This window comes from Balaenoptera musculus, chromosome 1, assembly GCF_009873245.2.
Source record: "Balaenoptera musculus isolate JJ_BM4_2016_0621 chromosome 1, mBalMus1.pri.v3, whole genome shotgun sequence".
Lineage (NCBI taxonomy): Eukaryota > Metazoa > Chordata > Mammalia > Artiodactyla > Balaenopteridae > Balaenoptera > Balaenoptera musculus.
Genome location: NC_045785.1, coordinates 108,523,390 through 108,547,375, shown reverse-complemented (window position 1 = coordinate 108,547,375; position 23,986 = coordinate 108,523,390). Strand labels below are relative to the sequence as shown.

Below are 23,986 nucleotides of genomic sequence, written 5' to 3'. Positions count from 1 at the left end.
CTCCTTCTCTTTCAAGTTGGGTGCCTCCTGCCCTGCTGGGTGAGGAGGGTGGGGATTGCTGCCGAGAACACCGCGTCCTCTCCCCGGCTCCCGCTGGGGCGGCTCCACCAGCCCTTTCCTTATGTAACCCGCCACGCACGTTACCAGCTCAGATGCCAGCCCGCCACGACTCCAGAGGTCAAAGCCCCGCTGGGTTGTTCCTGACTTTTCTACCCTGGTTCCCCGAGCCCTGTACCCTTAGTTCTGTGTTTCTTAGCACAAGAGAAGGAGAGTGGGTAGGTCTCTGATCTCCTAGATTATGTACTTGTCCAGCTTCAGTTTCTTCATTTGTCCTCTGGAGAAGATTTGAAGGACGGAGGGTGGCAAGTCCGGAGTTTACTATTCACTGGCCCTTGCAGTGCTTTGTTTTGTTTTGTTTGTTTGTTTTCTTTTGCTGTGCCGGGAGGCTTGCGGGATCTCAGTTCCCCAACCAGGAATTGAATCCAGGTGACCGCAGCGAAAGCCCGGAGTGCTAACCACTAAGCCACCGGGGAACTCCCCCTTGCAGTATTGAGAGCACAGTGGAGAGAAGGGGACAGGACCCAGGGACTGTGGGCTAATTGAAGCTAAAACATCCAAGAGACCGCAAGGGGGCAGCCCAGTTCTGATTAGGGTCGAAGGATAAAAGGAAAAAAAATTTTTTCTTTTTAAAGTTTGTCCCTCGGCTTCCCTGGTGACTCAGTGGTTAAGAATCCGCCTGCCGATGCAGGGGACACAGGTTAGAGCCCTGGTCGAGGAAGATCCCACGTGCCGCGGAGCAACTAAGCCCATGTGCCACAATTATTGAGCCTGCACTCTAAAGCCCGCAAGCCACAACTACTGAAGCCCACGCGTCTAGAGCCCGTGCTCCACAACAAGAGAAGCCACTGCTACGAGAAGCCCGCGCACCGCAACCAAGAGTAGCCCCCTCTCGCCGCAACTAGAGAAAGCCCGCGGGCAGCAACAAAGACCCAATGCAGCCAAAAATAAATAAATAAATTTATAAGAAGAAAAAAACAGTGTGTCCCCGAATGCCTTAATTACTAACTGAAAAGGGTACATAGTTAGGAGCTGCGGTGGGGAGATAAGTGGAGGAGGGTGTGAATTTTAAAAATCTATTCTAAGTAGTTTTGATATTTTACGTATGTTTAACAATGTGCTTATTTTATAAAAAGGAAAAAAGGGTTCCACTTCAACTTTCTTTCTGCAAACATACTGTCTCAACACCATATATGATAAAGCAAAACAGTAGAATTAGAGGGAATTATAGGCTGTGAATAAACCTGTTGTTTGTGGGTGTTTTTCTCCATTATTCCCAAAATTTCAGGGTTTATTTTTTCACAGCCCTAATAATTCCCTCTAACTCTACTGTCGCCTAACTCCCTTTCTAATCTACCCTTCCCACACCTATATCCTGGTGCTCTCTTCAGTGTTGCAGCTTTAGAACTGACCCTCATAAAGGAGTAGAGAGTAACCAGATTACTTCATTTATTTATTTAATCTTCCACTCTCCTCTTCCCAAATCCCCATCCAATGAGTCGTAGCAGCCTTCCCTCTCCTAAAAAAAAAAAAAAAAAAAAAAAAAACGAAGAAAGGGAAAAACAAAAAAACAAAAAAACAAGGTCAGGGGACTCAGGAAGCCCCTCCCACCTCTATGGAAACCCCCCAGATTTCTTATTTTGAGCTAGATTTCCCCATGACATCCACTAGATGTGTCCCCCTCCCCTCTTCACTCCTTCCTTCTGCTAAACCCCTTCATGCCCATAGTTATTTAGATTACCAACTTAAATTCCTTCCCTATAATACAGGTTTCTCTTCCTTCCCCCTTTCCACCATCTCTCCCCTACACTAGGGAACCACCCCCACTTCTGCCTCTTGACTCTGCCAGGTTGTAGGGCCCCTCCCATTTTGCCCTCTATCACGTGAAGAGCCTTAAACCAGGCCAGCTGGAACCAGCTTTGATTCCTCGAGGCAGACTGGAAACCTGGAGAAGTTTCTTCTCCATTCCACCTGCTTCTGCTCTAGGAGGTCCTGAAATCCTCCCAGTTCAGAAAAAGTAATGACTCTTATTACAAAGGCCTTTGCCTCAACATCTCCTAAACCTCCTTAAAGTTAGATAAGATTTTTCTATATGTGATCCCTCTTTAAGCAGCTGAGAGAGAATTGACCAGGCTGGAAACACTAGCCAGAGATACTGGTAAAATTGCTTCACAGACTCCCCCAAGGCCAGTGGCTGCACTCTCACCTTCTACATGAAATACATCCCCCCCTGAACGAGGGCCCAGGACAGGAGGAGTGCACCAGGACTCTGCAGACTGGATACAGCATTGTTCAGATCTGGACTCTGCTAAAATACAGACATCCCCTCATAGTAGGCTAGTGTCATCCTTCCTACTGCCCACCTCCCACTCTGGAAGGATAACCATCTCTTTACACCAATCTCTGTCTTCTTTCCTCTGAGCTTAGAGAAAGATCCAGTCCTCCTCCCCATCACTATAAGAAGTCCTTTCCTCTGTGCCTTTCAGCCATTGACCATACCAGGGAGACCTGACTCAATTCAATGAGATGTTTTTTGTTTTGTTTTTTAAGCTATGTGCATGACACTATGCTAGTCACTGCGCTAGGTGCCATAGGGGGGATATAAATATAATTAAGACAGTGGTTCTGTCCTCACAGAGTTTACAATCTAAAGGGAGCCTACTATATACTTTAAAATATTTATCTGTCCTTGTCAAGCATCAGCTTTCCATTTCTACTAATTCTTCCCATCTGTGTTCAACTATATTCAGACTGCACTTTGATCCTGTTGCCCTTTCTAGCTGTTGCTTCTCTTTTTGCATTACCAGATTTCTCAGATGGTTGGTCTATCCTCTCCCTCCACTTCCTCACAATGTATTGCCGCTCTAACGCCACAAAATCTAGCTTTTGCTACATCCACCCAATTAAAACTGCTTTCTCTGTGATTATCAATCACCTCCTTCTCCTTGGCCTCTTGGTAGCTTTTGATTGATTGTATTAAGCTTTCTCTTCTAGACTTTATAATACAAATTTGGCTATCTGCCTACCTCTCCAATCAGCTTGTCTCCATTTCCTTGGTTGATTCCTCTTCTACTAGCTACCGGCACAGTCATTGGCCTTTTGGTCTTCTGTGTGTACTGGCTCTAATGAGCTCATCTACTTTTGTAACTGTGACTTTGCACTTAGAACTGTAGCACTGACTTAATTCAGCTACCTTTACGACACCCTCATAGGGCTGTCACTATAAATTCAGCTTGGCCAATACCAAATTTGTAACTTCACTCCTAAATCACTCTGATCTCCCACAGTTCCCATTTTGGTCAACCATTTTCCCAGATATCCATGTTTAAAACTTTTAAGTTATTTTAACTCTCTCCTCATTTATTGCCCATACGAAATTATCACTGGAGCAAGGCATTTTTTTCAAAATGTTTCTTATTTTTCTCCTCTCCATTCAAAATGCCACTTCCCTAGTCCAGACCTTTAATGGATTGTTTCTGGAATGATGCAAACCTCATGAGTCTCTCTCCACTCCACTGCATCCTTCATACAACCAGATAAATCATTTTTCAAAAATACCACTTTCATTGTGTGTTTACCACACTGAAGAACTTACTAGGCTCCCTATTGCTTATAAGTCTGAACCTTACCCTGATACTTCAGACTCTGTAATTTGGCCCTATCTTCCCATATGTGAGATTACCAAGCAAATATTTGGAGCATTGTAAATTTCATTTCCTAATTTCCCACTGTTCCTTTCCATATACCCTCTCCTTCAATCTCCATCCACTAAACATACCCTGCTTGTTCTATCCCCCTTGTCTATGCAGCTCTTTCACTCTTGGAATAACTATTCTTCCCCCTAATTGCTTTCATCCTTTCATAACTTCCTGCCAATCAAAAGCTCACCTATTCTTCAAAGTGTATTTCAAGCACAATTACCTCCTAAAAGTCTTCCAGACAACTTCAGCCTGTGCTAATCTCTCTCCTTCCACAGCCTAAAGCACTTGTTTGTCATATGCTGTCAAATGTATATGCAATTTAACATTGTGACAAATCTTTTCATTTTGTTTTAAATGTTTCATAAGTGTAAACTTGAGTTTTATGAATACTCTGAGGACAATAACAACATCACAGATTTCTTTTCCAGCATCATCAGCATCATCAGCAGCTTTAGGCAGGTTACTTACACATTAAATACTATTCAACTGAAATTTAACTGCACCAAATCTTCCCAGTGTTCTGTATACAGGGTTAGTGTTAAATCTCAGTGAAAGAAATGATGGCCAAGCTGAGATGAACACCTGCATTGTAGTACTAGTTATTTGGTTCCCCCATCCACCAAAGCCTCCCTCTGCTGCACGTCACCAGCCCTGGGCTCTATCCAGGGTAAGGGCTGTCTGTCTCCCTCCCCCCTTATCCCCAATCCACTCACTGGTTCCACTGTCACTGGTTTCTCTGTTACAGGCTTCTGATGGTCTGCAGGGTCTGTTTCACGACTAATGGTAGTCTCTACTGCTTCCATTACCTCCTTATCCAACTTGTTCTGCCCTCAGTAGGATTAGGAAACACAGAGTTATCACTGCCTCCATTCAACATCCTCATAGATTTTCTATTTAGAGTTCTTTTCTCCTTCACCACCTCTTCTCCCCCCTCCCCATCCCCCAAGACTTAAACTCAGGGATCTTCCCTACTTCATGTTTGCATGGATTATGTACCCATCCCATTCACCAATTCCCTTGACTCAAGGATTGTTCCTCCCTTTCAGTGTCTTAGCAAACCTACTGCATTCTGGCTTCACCCCCAGCTTTGGTTGACAAATTTGTTTTGGGCTCACTACCTAGTTTCACTTCACTTAACTAATTTTTATTCCTGTTCATCATTTACATTTCAACAATGCCCAGTTTCTTTTTAACTGTTACCTATCCTGATCCTCCTAGAGGGTCATGTAGATATCACTCACCAGCCTGTTCTCTGACTCAAACATAGAGTAATCAACAGTGAAGTTTGCACCAAAGTCATCTGGGGAGGAGAAAAAAAATCAGTAGTAACAAAGGTAGCACTAGATCTGGAAATGAGAAGAGGAAGAAATTGTTCAGAATACTTCAATTTGCTCAAGTTGTAAAATTTACTGGTATAATTCTAATGAACTTTTGATGTTAAAATGTTTGTGGGGGCTTCCCTGGTGGCGCAGTGGTTGAGAATCTGCCTGCCAATGCAGGGGACACGGGTTCGAGCCCTGGTCTGGGAGGATTCCACATGCCACGGAGCAACTAGGCCCATGAGCCACAATTACTGAGCCTGCGCGTCTGGAGCCTGTGCTCTGCAACAAGAGAGGCCGCGATAATGAGGCCCGCGCACCGCGATGAAGAGTGGCCCCCACTTGCCGCAACTAGAGAAAGCCCTCGCACAGAAATGAAGACCCAACACAGCCATAAATAAATAAATAAACAAATAAATAAACCCAAAACTTAAAAAAAAAAAAAGAAATTGCTGAACTGTCTATACCACTATACCATTTAAAAAAAAATGTTTGTGAATGTGTATGCATTTATATTTTCAATCTGGTGTCTAAAATCATGTACAAATTTGAAAATTTTCAAGTTGTTTCAATCAATTCCTAAAGGATTGAAAATCACTAGTTTGAGACATGACATCATGAGCTTGATAGTTTTTGCTCATAGCCACATTTCTCTCTGACCTAGTTATACCATTGTAAAGGAAAAGTCAAAGTGTCAGAAGTGAGCACTCCCAAACCTCTCTCCATCCTGCGAAGGGTCAGAACCTTATACATACTCACCATAGTTGGGGGTGACTGTGTAATAATAGACCACCTGATAATAGTCATCCTCTTCCAGTCCTTCTTCATCCTCATATTCTTGTCCTAGGGGGACAAGGACTAGAGGTCAGGGGGCATCTGGAACTCCTTAGCAATAGAAGGACACCTGACGTTGACCTCAGCTCTATCAGTTTCCTTTCCTTCTGCCTCCCCTCTACTATCTCCCTGCCTCTGCACCTCTAAACCTTTCTCAGTCTTCTGGGCTCCATAACTCTGCTGAGACCTGTTACACTGTGCCCTTTCAATCCGGGAACTCCCAGAAGAGAAAATGGGTCCCTTCACATACTATAACCCAAACTAAGCCTTAAAAAGGTAGGAAGCAGAGAGACACCAGAAATTAAGACCTCCAAATCCACTCCTCAGTATGCTCTAGACCTACTTTATTTGTGAGAGATGTTCTCTTAGCAGTGGCTCCCACAACTAACACACACACACAGCCTCTTGGACTTGGACTTTAGTTCCAGTTTCAATGCTAACTAGTAGAATATCTCTGAACAAGCCAGTTAACATCCGCTCTCTTAAAATGAGTCAGCTGGACTAAATGATCCATCTGCATTAGTTTTTCTTCCTTTCCAGGATTAAAAATATGTGGCTTGGACTTGATTGGGTCAGGAATTCTAGGCCTCCTGCTAAATATTTCCCTAAGCTCCTTGAATGCTCTCTCTTAACCCCAAGCAATGACACAGAGTCTGGAGGAAAGGGAAACAATGAGAGCACCTGGCAGACTGGGAACAAAGGAGGGAAGGAGCCAAGCTACTTTTGGGACCTTGTCCCTGAAGGCAGACAGTACTCACTATCCTAAAGGCCACCCCTTCTGTGTCTTTACTAATACAAAGCTTTTCTCCAACTCGCTGGGAAAGAAGATACCCTGGCTTCCCTCGCTAGTTTCAGACTGCCCCACCTTCAAAGAGTCCACCTCTCTCCACTCTCACTTTAGTCCTTCTCATCTTGTTCAACTCTGTGGTGATGGCGAGCTGAGTTCACTCTTGTTAGGACCTCCCCATGGCTGGGGCTCCATCCCCGTCAGCTGTCTCTTCTTTGACAGGACTATGCTCTCCTCCCCTTTTCCTGGCCCTAATTTCCAGGTTCCCCCTCTGCCCCTGACATCTAACACAGTTGAGAAAGTGTTATCACTCCTTTTGAACTGCACCTCTCGCCCTCTCCTCATTTTCTTTTCTCCCACCCCATTTATGGTAGAAGACCTGGCTCAAAAGCTCACGGAGAGACGTGTACTTACCCAGGATGAGTGGCACAGCAAGGATGGCTACAAAGAGGACATCCATTCTGGATTCTGCACTAGTGCCTTGAAAGTAAAAAAGGAAATTACAGCGTTTCCCACCAAACTTACCCCGCCTTCTGCCCTCCTCCAAAGCAGGGAAGGAGCTGCAGCAACCCTTCTCCCAGGGGGGGGAATTCCCCGCCCACTTGCTGACTGACTGGGCCATCAGTTACTACCAGTGCGGTCCTCAGCCACAGCTGCCCAGATCAAGAGAGGCAAAGTGAACTTTGACGGAAACATGTTCATTGAGACCCTCTGGTTCTAGACTAGATCCATTCAGGCCTCCTGCTGCCACTTCCAGAAAAACAAAACAAACAAACAAACCCACGAAAAACCCAAAGAAACCCAAACCAAACAACAACAAAAACCCCAGCCTACCAAGGAGTTTCCCCTCTCCCCTACTTTGCTTCCTTGTTCCCAGTCCTCACAAAAAGCTCACCCTCCCTCTCGCTGTCCCTGACTTACTATCACTATCCAGAACTGCCCTTCTCTCCGAGGCTTCATCACAATCTCTTTCTTCACAGTCAAATTATTCTGAGGAAGGGATGAGCATTTTTCCTAGACTGAAAATAGTCTCCCTTCTCTGCGTGTCTCGGACTACGAAGTATGGGAACAACATCAACATCATTGTCTGACTCTCCAAGCACCTGCTGCATTGTTTCTGATTTCAAAAAAAAAAAACAACTTTCAGTCAAGACTAGTTACTTCCTCTCTGCTAAGTACTGATCTCACCTCACCTCCTTCTCAACTTTCTGCACACAGGATAGGAAAAGGGAGGAAGCAGGTAGTCTCTTTCCCTGCTGTATATGCGACACCCCTTCTCCCACTTTCAGTCACTTTGTATGTTCCCTTCATTCTAGCCTACAGGGGTGGAGTTCATCTTATCTTTCTCTCTGCTTTTATATTTCCCATTTTCATTCAATTCAATTTAGAAACATCAAACATAACGTATGTGCTAGGCACAGTGTGCTAGGCCTAGTCTGATAGGCAATTCAGGGTTCAGAGGCAAGGGAATAAGAAAAGAATGTAGGTATTTTTTTTTAAGGGAGTTAATAAACATCCATTCAACATCTACTATGAGTCAGACACTATGCAAGTCTCTGTGGAACTACCAATGAACAAGATAGGTTTGATTCCCGTTATTAAGTCAGCAAATGCTGTGGTAACAGCTCAAAGGAGAGATGAGAAGAGTTGTCTTATCCCTATCTCTTCTGGTTTGCTATGCTCAGAAGCAAGACAATAGAGTCTTGAGCACTGGCCAGGATGTTCCCACCCTCTTAACCTTATTGGGGGAGGATTTGCATGGTGACTTCTCACGTACATCTATCTAATCTATTCCTTCAGCTCCTTTCCAGAATTTTCTGGGAAAAAATGTAAAATTCTTATGTGGATGTACATCTATGCATTGACATAAATCATTTCCAGGAAGGAAAGTAAGCCTGGTTCTCTCTGAAGAATTTCTATAGTTTTTTTGGGTACTTTGATTACTCTCTCAAGAACAATATTCCAGTTTCCCTCACTTTCCCATCCTGGTACTCTTTTTCCTAAACATCCTCCCTAAGGACTAACCCCACCTGCATCCAAATGAGGATACAATACCCTCTTCTCATACTTTAACTTTCTTTCGCTCTAATATGCATCCCCTGCGCCTACCCTTCCCCCCAGCCTGAGGAAAAGACACCACTGAGGTTCATTTTCAGAAAATAAATGGAGGAAGTATGACATAAAAGGAACTGAGTAACTTGGCGGGGTGGGGGTGGGGGGGTGTCATTTTCCAACTCCATAGCTCTAATTGCTTTTTACAAACAACTTTAACTCTCGATTTTAACTCATAATCCCCTCTAACCCTCCTAACATTGCTCTCCAGGCTCCTTTTACTTCGCTCTGATTCTCCTGTCATTACGGATGAAGGCTTCATTAGCGATACACTGTATTGCATGCTTCCTATAGTAGCCTGTTCAAAGAGCTCCTACTTTTAAGTGCAACCTTCATCTCTTAGGCAGTAGCTCTAGCTCATTTCCTCTCATTCAAGTAAGAACAATACCCGTCCCTATCTCCCTGCACCCTCTATCCTGTACTTTCTTTGTATTTGTCCTTTAGGTTCCAACAGGATCTTCCCCCCTCTGCAGCTCTTCAAGAAGCGTAGGATTGCTACCACCCTGCCCCATAAAATAACGAAAGGGAACAGCGACCAAGGTCGAACCGAACCCAGGAACCTGGTTTAACCGGCTGGAGCCACTCCCAGGGCCGAGGTCCAGGAGGAGGGCAGGACTACAACTCCCAGCACGTCGTGAAGCCACGCCCCCTCCTCCGCAGCTCCGCCCCCGCGGGTTCTCCATTGGCCTCCAGGGGGTGGGGATTAGATGGGAGGTGGCCATGGGGCCGCGGCAGGGGTTTGTCCCCTCCTCGGCTTCCGTAGAGGAAGTCGCGCCGACCTGTATCTGGGGTTTCGGTGTCCCCGCCTTCCCGGGGGTCCGGGGTGACATTGCACCGCGCCCCTCACGGGGTCGCGTCGCCACCCCACGCGGACTCCCTGGCTGGCGTGCTTCACCCCTTCGCCTCTCTTGGCCGGGCCCCCACCTCGCCCCCAGCTGCCCAGCCATGGGGGCCGCAGTGTTTTTCGGATGCACTTTCGTCGCTTTCGGCCCGGCCTTTGCGCTTTTCTTGATCACTGTGGCAGGAGACCCGCTTCGCGTCATCATCTTGGTCGCCGGGTGAGTTAAGGGGTTGGGGAGACGCGGGAGGACGCCGAAGAGAGAGATCCGAAAGGGGCTGGAGGAGCTGGGGCGAGCCTGGAAGCCTGAGAGGGGGAGACAAGTCGGAGGTGAAGATTGGAGAGGGTCGAGTCAGGGATCTGGGTGATTTGCCCTTTCCCGCAGTTGGTTTCCGCCTTCCAGAGATCGCACAGATTCCTCCTATACTCCTCCCGCGACGTCCGAGGAGGCCCAAGGCGAAGACTTGGAAGGGGGCTGTGCTGACCTCGGCCGGCCCTAAGGGAGTATCCAGGAATGGATACCTCGCCCTCCTGTCCTCCTACACTCTGGCTCTCATCACTCTGAAGACTCTTTAATCAGATTTCTTACCCTTTCCCTGCGTTCGGATCCCTACAAACTCCCTTGGTGGAGACACCTATTCTATCTCCTCCCTGTCTCCCTGGACAATCCGGAAGTCTAACTTCCACTTTTTATGCTGCAGCCTTGGTTGGTTCCCCTCTTTGATTTCCCTGGATGCCCCCTACCCTTGCTTGTCTGATTGCCTTTGTCTTTCCTCAGGGCATTTTTCTGGCTGGTCTCCCTGCTCTTGGCCTCTGTGGTCTGGTTCATCTTGGTCCATGTGACCGACCGGTCAGATGCCCGACTCCAGTATGGCCTCCTGATTTTTGGTGCTGCAGTCTCTGTCCTTCTACAGGAGGTGTTCCGCTTTGCCTACTACAAGCTGCTTAAGTAAGAAGATGGGGTGGTCTGGAGGGGAGAAGGGCAGAGGACTGAACTATAAGTGGGGCAGCCCTGGGTGGTGGTTTGGACGAGGAGGTACTAAGGGCAGATATTAGAGGGGAAGGCGATTCCTGCCCTCCCTCATGTTTCCCCTATCCCACCCACCCCACCCCAGGAAGGCAGATGAGGGGTTAGCATCGCTGAGTGAGGACGGAAGATCACCCATCTCCATCCGCCAGATGGCCTATGGTGAGCCAAGGGAGAGGGACTGGAGGAGGGAGTTGGACACTCCTCTCTCCCAGGGAAGTCTCTAAACATCCACATGTCCTAAGTGGCTTCTTGTTTTTCTTCATACCTGACTTCCAAGGAGAGGTGGTCTGGAGGGAGAGTAGGTGTGGGGGAACTGTGACTGGGAATGGGGAGGGATCACTGGTAATAAGGCTACAGTGATCTTTGACATTGATGAAACCCTCCCTCCCCCCAGTTTCTGGTCTTTCCTTCGGTATCATCAGTGGTGTCTTCTCTGTTATCAATATTTTGGCCGATGCACTTGGGCCAGGTGTGGTTGGGATCCATGGAGACTCACCCTATTACTTCTTGACTTCAGGTAAGATCCACTTTCTTTCTTGCCTTCATGCCCCATTCATCCCTGACCCTGATCTGATTTATTGGCCTTCCCTGGGAGACTTCTTTGGCTCAACATCTCAGGAGGCTGGGAGAAGATGAGGGATGTATCTCATCCCCATCTCCCTCCCTGCAGCCTTTCTGACAGCAGCCATTATCCTGCTCCATACCTTTTGGGGAGTTGTGTTCTTTGATGCCTGTGAGAGGAGACGGTACTGGGCTTTGGGCCTGGTGGTTGGGAGTCACCTACTGACATCGGGACTGGTGAGTTGGGGACAGGGGCCTGAGTTAGAGAGAAAAGAACTTAATGGTGAGTGGGATGGAGGGGAAATATATTCTAACTTCTTAACATTTAAAAACTTATCTTGGGAGGAGGCAGAAAGGTGAGTCTTTAGACGTCTCTCACCTCAGCATCAATTGTATAACCTGCTCTGCGGATGCTCTAGGGAGGAGTTTGAATGGATTAGTCAAACTAATGCAGATGGCCTGAGGTGAGCAGGAGTGGCAGAAACCTCTGAGGGGGCTGAAAAATCACAAATGCCCTTAACCACAAGATATCGGTGTTCTGAAGGACTGGGAGATATGAGTGAGATATCTTGGGGAGATTTGGGTCAAAGGCACAAAGAGAATATGGGGATTAGAGGAGGAATCTAACCTCTTTTCTACTCTTCCCCCCATCCCCAGACATTCCTGAACCCCTGGTACGAGGCCAGCCTGCTGCCCATCTATGCAGTCACTGTTTCCATGGGGCTCTGGGCCTTCATCACAGCTGGAGGGTCCTTCCGAAGTATCCAGCGCAGTCTCTCGTGTAAGGACTGACTACCTGGACTGATCGCCTGACAGATCCCACCTGCCTGCCCACTGCCCATGACTGAGCCCAGCCCTAGCCCGGGTCCATTGCCCACCATTCTCTGTCTCCTCGTCGGTCTATTCCACCACCTTCAGGGTTTTGCTTTGTCCACTCATGACCTTTAGTCTCTAGGCTTTACCAGGAGCAGTCTGGGTTCAGCCAGTCAGTGACTGGTGGGTTTGAATCTGCACTTATCCCCACCATCTGGGGACCCCCTCCCCTTGTTGTCCAGGACTCCCCATGTGTCAGTGCTCTGCTCTCACCCTGCCCAAGACTCACCCCCATTCCCCTCTGCAGGCCGACGGCAGGAGGACAGTCGGGTGATGGTGTATTCTGCCCTGCGCATCCCACCCGAGGACTGAGGGAACCTTGGGGGGGACCCCTGGGCCTGGGGTGCCCTCCTGATCTCCTCGCCCTGTATTTCTCCATCTCCTGTTCTGGACAGTGCAGGTTGCCAAGAAAAGGGACCTAGTTTAGCCATTGCTGTGGAGATGAAGTCAATTGGAGGTTCAAGGGTAGACGAGCTCTGAGTTTCCCAGTACCCCCTCCCCAGACTGGATATCTTAGTCTTTTTCTCAGGTCTGAGGGGAACCATTTCTGGTGTGATAAAGACCCCCAAATTGCCTTTTTTTTTTTGAGCGGGAGGAGGGAGGAAGTATGTTGGAATTCTTCTCCTAACGTCCTTGGACTATGTTTTCCCTCCTCAAATTGCTCCTTATGGCTGGGCTTATATCTATCCAGCTTTCCCCTTGGTCCCAGGCTTTGGGGGAAAGGAAGGAAGTGCATGTTTGGGAACTGGTATTACTGGAACTACTGTTTCAACCTCCTTGACCACCAGCATCCCTCCTCTCCCCAAGGTGTACTGGAGGGTGCTGCGGGGAGCTGGCCCACCCCAGAGCCGCAGTGCCACTGGGGAGTCAGCCTACCGTGACATCGCAGGGAAGGAGGGCAGATTTTTTTCTAGTTTTTAATTGGGAGGTGTTGGGGGGGGCGGGGAGGTTTTCTATAAACTGTATCATTTTCTGCTGAGGATGGCATATCCTATCCTTTTAATCAAGGTGATTGTGATTTTGACTAATAAAAAGGACTTTATAATTGTGGGGGAACTTGGCTTTAAAAGGAGGGGATAACATGTTAATTGAGGTTTCTGCCCTCTCATGTCTCTTTTCCAACCTCCCTCCTAACCTGGCAACCTCTGGTTCCCTCCAAGCATAGCTTCGATACAGGGCAGAAATCTGGGCTGGGTGTCTAACATGTCAGAAGCTCTGGGTTAAGCATTTTCCAGAAGTGGATCTCCCCTTCTCCAGAACTGGGGTAAAAGGAGTTATTCACCCATTCTTCCTTTTCCCTACCCTTTGCCCACCTCTGCCATCTGAGGCATTAAGGAACTCTCCCGTTCTCAAGAGCCCCCAAAGTAAGGCCGGAGGCGGGGTCGGCAAATTTAATTTCCTAATATATTGAGGGAAAAAAATATAACAGCAGCAACCCTTTTTCCTAAGGGGAGATCTTGTACTATATCTAGGGACAGGGATATAAGGATGAGGGGGTGGGGGACTTTGGGGCACATCCCCAGCTTCCCCTACAACTAAACACAGTTTACCCTCTGCATTGTCAACATAGGGCTGTCCTGATCTACATGTTTTGAGAGGCTGAAGGTTCTGTTGTTCTTCCTTGAATGAGAGCCTGTCCATACCTCTGTGTAGGGGCTGTCTGGAGGAAGGAGGGATGTCAGCCGACTCCTACAGTATTTTCTGGCCAGTCCCTGCGCCCCACTTTAGAAGCTCCCTGATAGGCGAGGGGAAGGCATCTGTGGTGACTGGGAAGGAGTCTATGCCTCGGTGGCTCGTGCTGAGGTGAAGACCACACTTTTCCGGTTTCCTAGTCTCTTCTTCCTGGAAGAGGGAGAATGGTTAGTGGAAATGACTAATGTCCTAGGCGAAATGGGTTAGAGGTGGAGTAGGCGAATGCTTTTCAACGCCAAAGAAGGGACTGGAGGAATGGAGAATAGGACCTCACCGAATCTTTCTAGCAATGAAATAAACAGCCAGCAGAAGGCAGAGACAGCCAACCAGGATTCCCACTCCCAGACTCAGCATTTCACCTGGGAGAGAGAAAGATAGAAGGTGTCAGCCTAAGACTAACATAGATATTGAGCTTTTCCCTAACTCACTGAGGAGAACCCTACCCCGCACTCCACCCCTCGATACCTGGGTATGCCTGTCTTACCTGTGGTATACAAGGATCCCACTGTAAGGGAAGAAAACTTGGGTCAGTGAGACTAGATCCCCACCCCAGTTGGGAGTAGCACACTGTACCAGTACTCGGGGTTGGGGCGTGGTTCCCAGTCCAAGCAAGTCCTGGAAATCCCTTCCCCTGTTAGCCTTCTTTTCCTTCCCAGGGGTTCCCTAGTTCCTGCCATTGAGTCCCCCAGTTTCCCGTCTCCTTTTCCGAGCCCTGTACAGTTACCTTGGATGAACGAAGCAAAGACCGTTCGCTGATTGAGAGACTGGGGGGCTCGGTAGTTCTGTACCAGGAGCTTAGAGGGCTCCTCTTCTGTGGAGAACAGTGTCTCTTGAAGCTTTTCCAGCTGAGAAGTAGAAGAGTGGGATTAAGGGACAAGTGGCACTCGCTCTCGGGAGTGGGAAAGGGTTTGAGGTTACAACTATGTCTTTGCTGTCTCACCTCTCCACCACTCACCTGTCCCATTGAAATCTGGGCCCTTCGACTGAAGACTGTCCAGAGCACACTCTGGTAGCAGGGCGGTGTGGTGAGCGAGCCATTGTAACGGAAGAACTGCGCCAGCAGTGGGGGGAACAACTCTCTCAGGTTGAAGGGAGGCACTGAGGTCTTCTGATCTGGGCAAGAACAGACTAGGACTCATCTCCCTCTCACTGCGCCCTCGCTTACCTAGACAGGGCTCCTAGAAGCGAACACCCCGCCCACCTCCGGCCCCAACTCACTGCCTCGTTCCAGGCCTCTTAGGCCTTTGTGAGAAATTTCCCTGAAGCCTAATTAATGTTACTTTGTCTTAAGATAGATTTTTAGGGCTCACCTTTATGCCTGATTTCATGCAAGTGACTCAGAATGTGTTCATAAGCTGGATTCTTAGTCTCACCCACCTGTACGGGGAGGAAAGGGCGAGAGAGTTCGGGATGAGTCCATGTTTGGAGTAAGACATTTGTGTATAGGATAAATGGTCAGAATGGGTTGCTGACTTGTCTTGAGACGGCGACCAGCAACAGACATGGGCAAAATAGGACTGAGGGATGCAGAGGAAGTGGAGAGAGACCAAGGAGGGATTGCGGGCCACTGACCTCAATGAGGATGCCCAAGACAGCCAGGCCCTGAGGCCTCTGAGCAGCCTCACTTAAGCTTTCGTAGGAATCAGAATCATAATGTACGATGTGGAGCTGAGGGAGGGGAGAGGGAATTGAATCGTTTAATGTTTCTCCACTACCCCCTCCCAAAAGCTTTTATCCTAGCCACCACCACCACCTCTAGCATGTCCTAAATCTGTCCCACAAAGCTTGCCCTTTCCCCACAAGTATGACTTTTCCCAGTTTCCAGATCCTTCCTTTCCCCCGGCACCGACAGTGCCTACCACTGTGTCCTAATCCAGGCTTTGCTCCCTGGTACCTCTGCAGCTGTGGCTTCGCCATTGATCTGGTGCTCTGACCCCCCCGGGGATCCTTTCTGACCCCAGTGCAGGTGGAGCTGGGCAGCTACGTATTTTCGGGGAAGTCCTTCCAGATACAGGGTAGGGGGCAGAGAGAGTTGCACTGTGAGGGAAAGAGAGCGAGTTAGGGTTGGTGGACGAACGTGGATACGTTCCCACCCCTGGGTTGCCACCACTTTTGGGAGATTTGGCCAGCCTTTTCTGTCTCCCTGCACAGCACCCACTTCTTCCCATAGGCCACTGCTTTTCTTTTTTCTTTTTAGCCGCGCCCTGCGTGCGGCATGTGGGATCTTAGTTCCCCGACCAGGGATCAAACCCGTGCCCCCTGCAGTGGGAGCTTGGAGTTTTAACCACTGGACCACTGGCTGGAAGTCCTAGCCACTGCTTTTCTAGTAAAGATCAAGTCAGTGCTATGATGCTAACCCACCCATAGAGCTTGATCATACACATTCAGTTCCCGCCTTTGGCTACAGGAGCCTGATCCCCGTTCTCATGTCTCCAAATTTATAGATGAAACCTTCTGAGAATTTAGAAGTTAGGAGAATGCTTCTTCACCTCTGACTCCTAAGATTGGAACTGGAGCTTATATCTCCTTGGAGGCCTGGTCTTTTTACCTGTGTGGCCATTATTGTGCAGGTCCAAAGGCTCGGTGCCAGGCTGTTCATATCCATGGGGCTGCAGAGGTAGCAACTCAGGGTCAAAAGTCACACTGTCTGTCTGAATGTTGATGGGGGACTGGGCGTTGCTTCCACACTCAGGGTAGGAGGCTGGCCAGTGGTCTTGACCATGTGGACCTGGTGGGGGTTACCACAGACATCTGTCCTGTCCTCCAGCCCCTAACCACCCTTCAGCAACCCTCCACCAAGCTATACACCCATGTGGAGGCAGAAATGCACTTCTCTCCACCCCAGATGAAGCTCCCAGTTGTGCGGGGCTGGGTGAGCAAGGCGTCCCTGCTGGACTTGCTGCTGCAGTCCCTTCACCTACGCAGAGGCAGTGATGATTCCCCAGCTCTCCTGATGAACGGGGAGAGTTGCTTTTACTTACTTGTCCTCTTGTTGGAAGGCAAGAAAGCTAAATGAGAGGAAGAGGGGATGGATAGAAAGCCCGCATACCCAGGAAGGTGGGATTTGAGTAGGAGCAGGAAAACTGGGGAAATGAAATGATCCTAGAGAGGTAGGGTCTCCTTGGGACCCCCCCTATCAGGTGGCCTTAAGACTCAGATCTGCTGACTTTCCATCATTCACTTCTTGCTTTCGCACTGGACCTTGCATTGACTCTGGAATTGGGTTAAGTTATTAATCAGAAACGCAAAGGAATCGGGTTCCACTTCTGCCAGGGTCACAAACTGTCCTGCCGGCCTCTTCCTCACCCCTGACCTCAAGCTCTGTCCCAATTCCAGATTCAGGTGGGGGTAGGATCCATCAGGATAGAGAGAGAGCCAGGAGGAGAATTGGCAGCTAAGCTTATGGCGCCTTTCCCCACCCAGTTCCCTTTCCACTCCAGCTCCCTCACTCCCGCACAGATTGACTGAGGACATAACTGGCTTTTCTGCTGAATCAGGGTGTGTGGGATTTGATTGTTAGAACAGGGTCTAGGAATCATATATGTGAAAGCTGGGGCATGGGGAGTCGGGGAAGGGAGGAGCTAGGGTGAGGAGCTGGAGGAAACCTCCCCACCCACGTGGCTAAGTCTTCCCGCCAGGTGAAGAGGTCCCAGTGGGGAAGGGGTGTCGGTAGGCCTTGGGTTCTGCTCTCACCGTCATATGTCCAGTGTTGACCTGCAAGGCAGAGTAATTTGAGTTACAGCCAGCGCAGCCTGGGGCAGGGCCCTCCTCCACACCGCCCCCCTTTCTCCTCCCTCTGCTCTAGCACTTCCCAAAGGAAGCCCTGAAACTGGACACCTCAGTGGAAAGGTCGAGGGGGGGGGCTATTTAAAATCACCAGCCAGGCTGTGCTTGTGCTCGCTGAGTAAAGGGGGAGGAGAAATGAAAAGAGATAAATCCAGGAGACTAAAATTAACCTGGATCCAAATGTGCAAAATACCCAACCCTCACTTTTCTACAGCCTCTGCCAAACCAATCTAACCCTTAGAAGATGGGGCTGAGGTGACGGTGTAGGGTTTGGAGGAAAGGGACTGGAACAAAGAGAGGGGCAAGAAGTTCAGCGTGGGCGGGCAGTGCTGCTGAGGGAAGAGGGCGATTATTCCTTTGCTTGGAAGCATTGCACGGAAGAAGGCACTGAGCTGTAAATGAACATTTAAGTTCCTCCTCTGGTCCCAGGAACTCTAAAGGAAACTTTTCCCATCACCAGGAAGCTCTGCTCCCTAGATTCCCAGGTGGCTGGGGAAGGTGGGAATCGGGCAGGGTCCGCTCCACGTTGAGGGTAGTGGGTGGGCACAGGCTGCCAGGCTGGCAGGGACAGGATCAAGGTGAAGCGTTGTGTGTGGAAAAGAGCACTGCCAGCTGGGTCACATGCCAGGCTCTCGTGCAGTCCTGTCTCCAGCTAAAAGGTCGGGGGTCTGCTGGTCCAGCTCTCACCCAGGGCCAAACTGCTTCAAGGGGAAAGGGAGGCCTTCCTGCAGGTTGTCTCTGCATTATTCAAATTGCTAGAAACTTTGGAGAAAAATTCTAACTTCCTCCCTGTCTCTCTCTCTCTCTTATTCCCTTAAATAAATCCCTCAGACTTCCAAGATATCCTTGATCTCATCGTTGGGCTTTTCTGCTGGCCCATCCCTTCGTTCAGACAATTCTGAAAAGGAGCGCAAGGGAGGGCTGGAGGCAGCCTCTCACTCACCAGCTCAGTGGGACACTTCAACAACTCGAATTCCCTGGTTCTGGGCAGGCTGAGAGCCTTGCCCTTCCCCTCCCACCAAATCCTCAACACAGTAGTTTTACATCTCTTCCTCCTCTTTCCCAATGTGTTCCTTTCTCCTCAGGTGCAATTTACAACTATCCTCGGCTGGGTGCCCCCCCCCCCATCATCTTCTTTGTGTTCCCCTTCTGCCCTCTGGATACCCCCCTCATCCTGTTCTTCCAACAAATTTTAATTACACACCTGCTATGTGCTAGGCACAGGGATCACAAAAATGAGGAGTAGGGGTTCTGGGGACATTCCTGGAGCACCTCGGCCTGTTCCCCCCAAGAGTCCTTCCTCCTCTCCTGGGAGTTCCTGAAAGTCCTGTGTAAGTTGTAAAGGGCCCAACAGTGTCGACTGTTATTGCTACAGCTTTCAGGAAAAACCAGGAAATTAGTCGCCCCATAGAACGGAGAGGGGACTTTGGCCATGAGGTTCATAGTCAGGGATCAGGGTGTGAGTTTGGCAGGAGGCATAGGAGTATTCCCCCACCCCATCAGTCCTCTATCCTTGCACTCCAGGCCTCTTTGGCTCCCTAATTGGATGAGTTTGTAAATAAAGAAGAACAGGAGGGTTGCCTGGGACCAGGGCAGTGGGGGAAAGAGCTCCGGAGAGAATTTGTAGCCTGCAAAGTGACTCCCGCAGTGTATGTACACATCCTGACCCAGGCTAGTTTGCCCCCATCCCCACGAACAGCAAGGCTGGAATGGCAAAGGGAAAAGAAGGAAAGTGGCCTCCTCCCCAGTCCTGTCTTTTTCCCTGCATCCCTGAGCCTATTATTCTAGCCCTAGGCTTCCTCTTACACTCCTCCTCCTCCATTAAGCATGCATGGCAACATGTGTACATCAGCACACACAGACACACACACAGACATCCAGATGTACCTACCCCCGTTGGCAGCAAGGGTCCAAATCACCTCTAGCAGGAGGGTGAAGAACAACATGGTATCCCTGGAAGGAACACAAGGTACTGGGAGTTTGGGGACTAGAGGACTAGGGCAGGGGGAGGGGGGAAGAGAGGAGGGGAGAGAGAGAGGCGGAGGGGTGGCGGAGAGAGAAGAGAAGTTTCCTGGAGTTGCGTATATTTAACTTTTTCTCTTGCTTTCTTTGTGTCTCTGCGGGCTTCCAGGGGATTTGGTTTTCAGTGGGGTACCATGAGTTTCTGGGTCCCCAGGATAAATCTCTCTCTGCCTCTCTTTCTGCCCTCTCTTTTTTATATCTCCCTCTGCAGTCTTCACTCCACTTGCTGGCCAGCTACTTCACAATTGCCTCCCGCTTTTAAGGTGGCTCTGGACGGGTGTACGTGGGGAGTGGGGACTGTCTGGGTTGCTGGCGAACAGCTCCTTAAATAGCCGATTAAGCATGCAGGATGGCCTTGCTCAGAGCGAAGCACGGCGGGTTTCACAGGAGCCCTGGCCCTGGCTCAGGAGCCCAGCTGGGGTGAGCTCTTCCTTCCTCTGCTATTCACACAGACACTGTTGAGAAGGGTGTCCCCTGGAATGGGCTGGGGCAGGAACGGAGGGTTTGGGGGTCCGATCCTTTGGGGTCCCATCCAGCTCCCTCAGGGGTTCTTCTTCTCCATCTGGCTTCTCCTCTGAGGAGCACCTCCCTGGATGGTGTAGGGCAGATGGTGGGAGGACCCGTTCCCCATGCCCTGCAGAATGTGAGCAGCCCTGGAATAGGAAGAGCGCAGAGTTAGGAGAGAGGTAAACCAGAAGGAGCTGGGAGACTCAGGGTGTGGGTGGAGGGGAGGAAGTCAAGGACCAGAACCTGGGTTGTGGAAAATAAGGAAGAGAAGTGAGGCAAAGAGAATTTGTTTGGAGCAATCTCTTTCTCCTGCGCCTGTCGCCACCCGCTTCCCACGGTGAGGTTGGGTCCACGTGCCTGTGTGGCCTGGGAGGGGGGGTGGTTTTGTTTGCTGAATAAAGCCCATTTGTGTGCCCAGCGGGGGGAGGGGCTGCAGCAACACCATAGAGAGACAGCGGCTCCAACTGTCAGGCCCAGCCATCTCCCTCCCCAGGGAGCCCAGATCCAGGGCGGCTTTTGTCACCAAAGAGGACACTGACCCCTGGCACGGTGGCCAGGGCAGGAGGAGAGACGGGGTGACCTTAGAAACAATCACTACCACCATCAGAAAAAAGGCGGACTCCAGGGAAAGAGAGGGGAGGGAGCAGAGAGAGACCATGTGATCCCGCTGGAGTGGAAGAGGGGCCCAGGGTCTTCCCTCCTGCCCAACAAAGGGCTGAGGCAGGACTTTTGGGACTGAGCGAAACCTGCCACCAGAGAGCTGGGCAAGTGGAGCATAGAGGCTGCCGAGTCTCAGGAATGTGGGCTGGTGCTTGTTCCCCCACGGGACTGGAAATCCCGATTGGAATGTACATCCTAAATCCCTCATTACAGAATGTGAAACCCAAAGATAACTTCAGGCCAGACTTCGAAACCTCTTTTTCCTCCATACCCTTCACCGGAGTCACAGCCAGAAGGATGCACCCGTTTGAGCTCCCTCTGCCCTCCTTGCTTCTGCCAAGTAGCAATAAATAGCCAAAACAAAGGGAGCGGGAGCTAAATAAGGGTGCAGGATAAAAGCCAAGTGAACAGAGTAATGCATATGCTAGATCATCAGCCCCTGCAGAGGCAGGAGTCTACCATGCTTTTCTGTCCACTGTGATTGATCTGCAAAGCAAAGCCATTTTGCAGATGTCATTTCCTTTTTAATTCTTTCATCACCCTCCGAATTACTTTTCCCTTACAGATAAGTTTTATGTTTTGAAGTTCCCCCAAAGCCCCACTCATCCCATCTAAGAAGAAGAAAAGGCTTAAAGTGTAAATTAGACTTCCTGGGAATCAGGACAGTTAACACAGAGGAACAGAAAAAAGGAAGAAAGCAGAGACATCTTTTGCAAGGTAGGAAAGAAGAGTCCCGTACAGAATGACCTCTGCCAGGACAGAGTTCCCCTGGAGTGTCTGGGGCTGTGATGCAGCCTCCCAAGGTAGGTAATGTGTCTTACCAGGCACCACCTCCTGGTTGTCTATGAAGTTTTTAATTTTTAAAGTTTCAGTTCAAAATGTTTTGCGTGTGATTCCTCCTGGGAAGTGTTTCACTGCTGGTGGGCTTTGGGATTTTGCCTACACAACTGAATAATGTTTCACAAAGATGTCTTAGCCCCAAATCAGCACCTTCCCACTTCTGAGTGAGCAGCCCCTCCAGGCCCTCATGCTTCCCAAAGGGACAAAGGCCCTGGTATCTAGGAGAGGGGGAAGGGAGGCGCACTCCAGGGTCTTGCCTTTATTTATTTTTTTTTTAACATTTTTATTGGAGTTGCCTTTATTTTTACCTTTGGCTTTACTGTGGATATTTCTGTTGTCACCAGGCTGATTTGCAGTAGTGTCAGGAGGATCCCTACATGTTAAAAAAAAAAAAAAAAAAGCCCCCCCCAGTTGCTACTCAAACTCTGACGCCTTTGTTTTAATTCCTACTTCTCCCTCTCTAGCCCTTTGCTCACTCTGGGGTTGGCTAAAACCCTACTAAAACCAAGGCATTCTGCTGCCTTCTGGCGCCATCTCCTGTCCTTCCAAATGCAGTGAAATGTGAACCAGTCAGAGAGTCAAAGGTATCCAAGTGTGGTGACTTTTGGGTTTGTTTTTTCTTGCCTTGTTTTATTTATTTATTTATTTGGCTGTGCCGGGTCTTAGTCGTGGCACGTGGGATCTTTGTTGTGGAATGCATGTGGGATCCAGTTCCCTGACCAGAGATCGAACCCGGCCCCCCTGCATTGGGAGCGTGGAGTTTTAAGCACTGGACCACCAGGGAAGTCCCAAGGGTTTGTTTTTTCTTAAGAGGTCCTTTTTTTTCTTTTTAATAAATTTATTTATTTATTTACTTTTGGCTGCGTTGGGTCTTCCTCTAGCTGCGGCGAGCGTGGGCTACTCTTCGTTGCGGCGCGTGGGCTTCTCATTGCGGTGGCTTCTCTTGTTGCGGAGCACGGGCTCTAGGCGCATGGGCTTCAGTAGTTGTGGCACGCAGGCTCAGTTGTTGTGTCTTGAGGGCTTCAGTAGTTGTGGCACGCAGGCTCAGTTGTTGTGTCTTGAGGGCTTCAGTAGTTGTGGCTCACGGGCTCTAGAGCGCAGGCTCAGTAATTGTGGTGCACAGGCTTAGTTGCCCCGAGGCATGTGGGATCTTCCCGGACCAGGGCTCGAACCCGTGTCCCCTGCATTGGCAGGCTGATTCTTAACCACTGCGTCACCAGGGAAGTCCCTTAAAGGGTCCTTTTTTTTTTTTTTTTTTAATTTTATTTATTTATTTATTTATTTATTTTTAATTTATGGCTATGTTGGGTCTTCGTTTCCGTGCGAGGGCTTTCTCCAGTTGCGGCAAGTGGGAGCCACTCCTCATCGCTGTGCGCGGGCCTCCCACTATCGCGGCCTCTCCCGTTGCGGAGCACAGGCTCCAGACACGCAGGCTCAGCAATTGTGGCTCACGGGCCCAGCCGCTCCGCGGCACGTGGGATCCTCCCAGACCAGGGCTCGAACCCGCGTCCCCCGCATTAGCAGGCAGACTCTCAACCACTGCGCCACCAGGGAAGCCCTAAAGGGTCCTTTTTTAAAAGGATATTTAAACTTACTAAATATGGTAAATAGTCTAAAACACCTTACAGTAACCCACTAAGTGCTCTGAGTTTGTGTGGTGGGGAATATGAGAGTTCAGTGAGGCAGGGAGGCAGATCAAAAGGAAAGAGGAATGGTCAACACAGGAATTTGCTCAAACAGTACAGGTGGTGACTAATTGCCTAGAAGAGAGAATCGATGAGGAGACAGAATTAGATGGATTCAGTTTCCTAAAAGGGCAAGCAAGTTTGCACCGTGAGTAACATAGACCCAGAGATAGTCTATTTTGATAATCACATTTATTATCACATGCTTGTCTTCTAACACACTGGTACTGAAGTCCCTTAAGCAAACACAAAAGCTTTCAAGAATTAAAGTCAAAGTAATTTGGGGGAGGGTCTGGTCAGAACTCTGGATCATTTTCTCAGTTTTCCAGTTCACATCGCATGACAGATGCAGTATGAGAATCTTGTAGACAGAAGACAGGTCAAAGTTTGTGGTCTGAAATGTTGCAACTTTAATTAAAAAGGAGTAACTTTGTGTCATGCGTTGATTCCATGCTCAGAACACTGCCTGGTACATAAATATTTGCTGATTGAATGAATGAGTCTAGTCACTGGAATATTTATTTACTTTCTTTCTGCCTTTTCCCAGAATTTTAGGCCAGGAGGGTCCTCAGGCATCATTTCAACTCCCTTGTTATACCCTATAAAGACTGAGTTTTGAGGGATTTATGGATTCTCCCATGGCTAGTCATAGAGCTGCTAAGCTAAACCAGAAAAAGGACAT

General features: G+C 49.1%; 3 protein-coding genes across 7 annotated transcripts; 1 reads left to right on the top strand and 2 right to left on the bottom strand.

Moving 5' to 3' along the window:
• Positions 1-1,472: 1,472 nt before the first annotated feature.
• On the bottom strand, positions 1,473-9,436 carry C1H1orf54 (chromosome 1 C1orf54 homolog). Of its 5 annotated transcripts, none has more exons than XM_036836118.1 (7): positions 9,371-9,436; positions 7,113-7,178; positions 5,837-5,920; positions 5,000-5,058; positions 4,472-4,582; positions 2,264-2,362; positions 1,493-1,576 (listed from the first exon to the last, which is right to left on the bottom strand). In XM_036836118.1, exons 2-6 carry the CDS (start codon positions 7,156-7,158, stop codon positions 2,267-2,269), a joined length of 396 nt encoding a protein of 131 aa, XP_036692013.1. In that variant the 5' UTR covers positions 7,159-7,178; positions 9,371-9,436; the 3' UTR covers positions 1,493-1,576; positions 2,264-2,266. The 5 variants fall into 5 exon arrangements, with proteins under 5 accessions (XP_036692024.1, XP_036692013.1, XP_036691990.1 ...); XM_036836095.1 differs by having other exon boundaries at positions 1,498-1,576; positions 2,264-2,365; XM_036836109.1 differs by having other exon boundaries at positions 1,498-1,576; positions 2,264-2,365; positions 9,363-9,381.
• An 85-nt stretch (positions 9,437-9,521) lies between these two features.
• Positions 9,522-12,687, top strand: APH1A (aph-1 homolog A, gamma-secretase subunit). The gene is made up of 7 exons (XM_036836068.1): positions 9,522-9,868; positions 10,427-10,597; positions 10,764-10,837; positions 11,073-11,195; positions 11,349-11,476; positions 11,897-12,020; positions 12,360-12,687. The coding sequence occupies exons 1-7, from the start codon at positions 9,531-9,533 to the stop codon at positions 12,422-12,424; spliced, it is 1,023 nt and encodes a 340-aa protein (XP_036691963.1). The 5' UTR covers positions 9,522-9,530; the 3' UTR covers positions 12,425-12,687.
• CA14 (carbonic anhydrase 14) lies at positions 12,643-20,461 on the bottom strand. The gene is made up of 13 exons (XM_036836082.1): positions 20,363-20,461; positions 19,683-20,265; positions 19,482-19,543; positions 17,498-17,518; positions 16,353-16,532; positions 15,699-15,841; positions 15,377-15,472; positions 15,115-15,181; positions 14,760-14,917; positions 14,529-14,649; positions 14,289-14,309; positions 14,079-14,163; positions 12,643-13,954 (listed from the first exon to the last, which is right to left on the bottom strand). The coding sequence occupies exons 3-13, from the start codon at positions 19,534-19,536 to the stop codon at positions 13,891-13,893; spliced, it is 1,011 nt and encodes a 336-aa protein (XP_036691977.1). The 5' UTR covers positions 19,537-19,543; positions 19,683-20,265; positions 20,363-20,461; the 3' UTR covers positions 12,643-13,890.
• Positions 20,462-23,986: the final 3,525 nt, after the last annotated feature.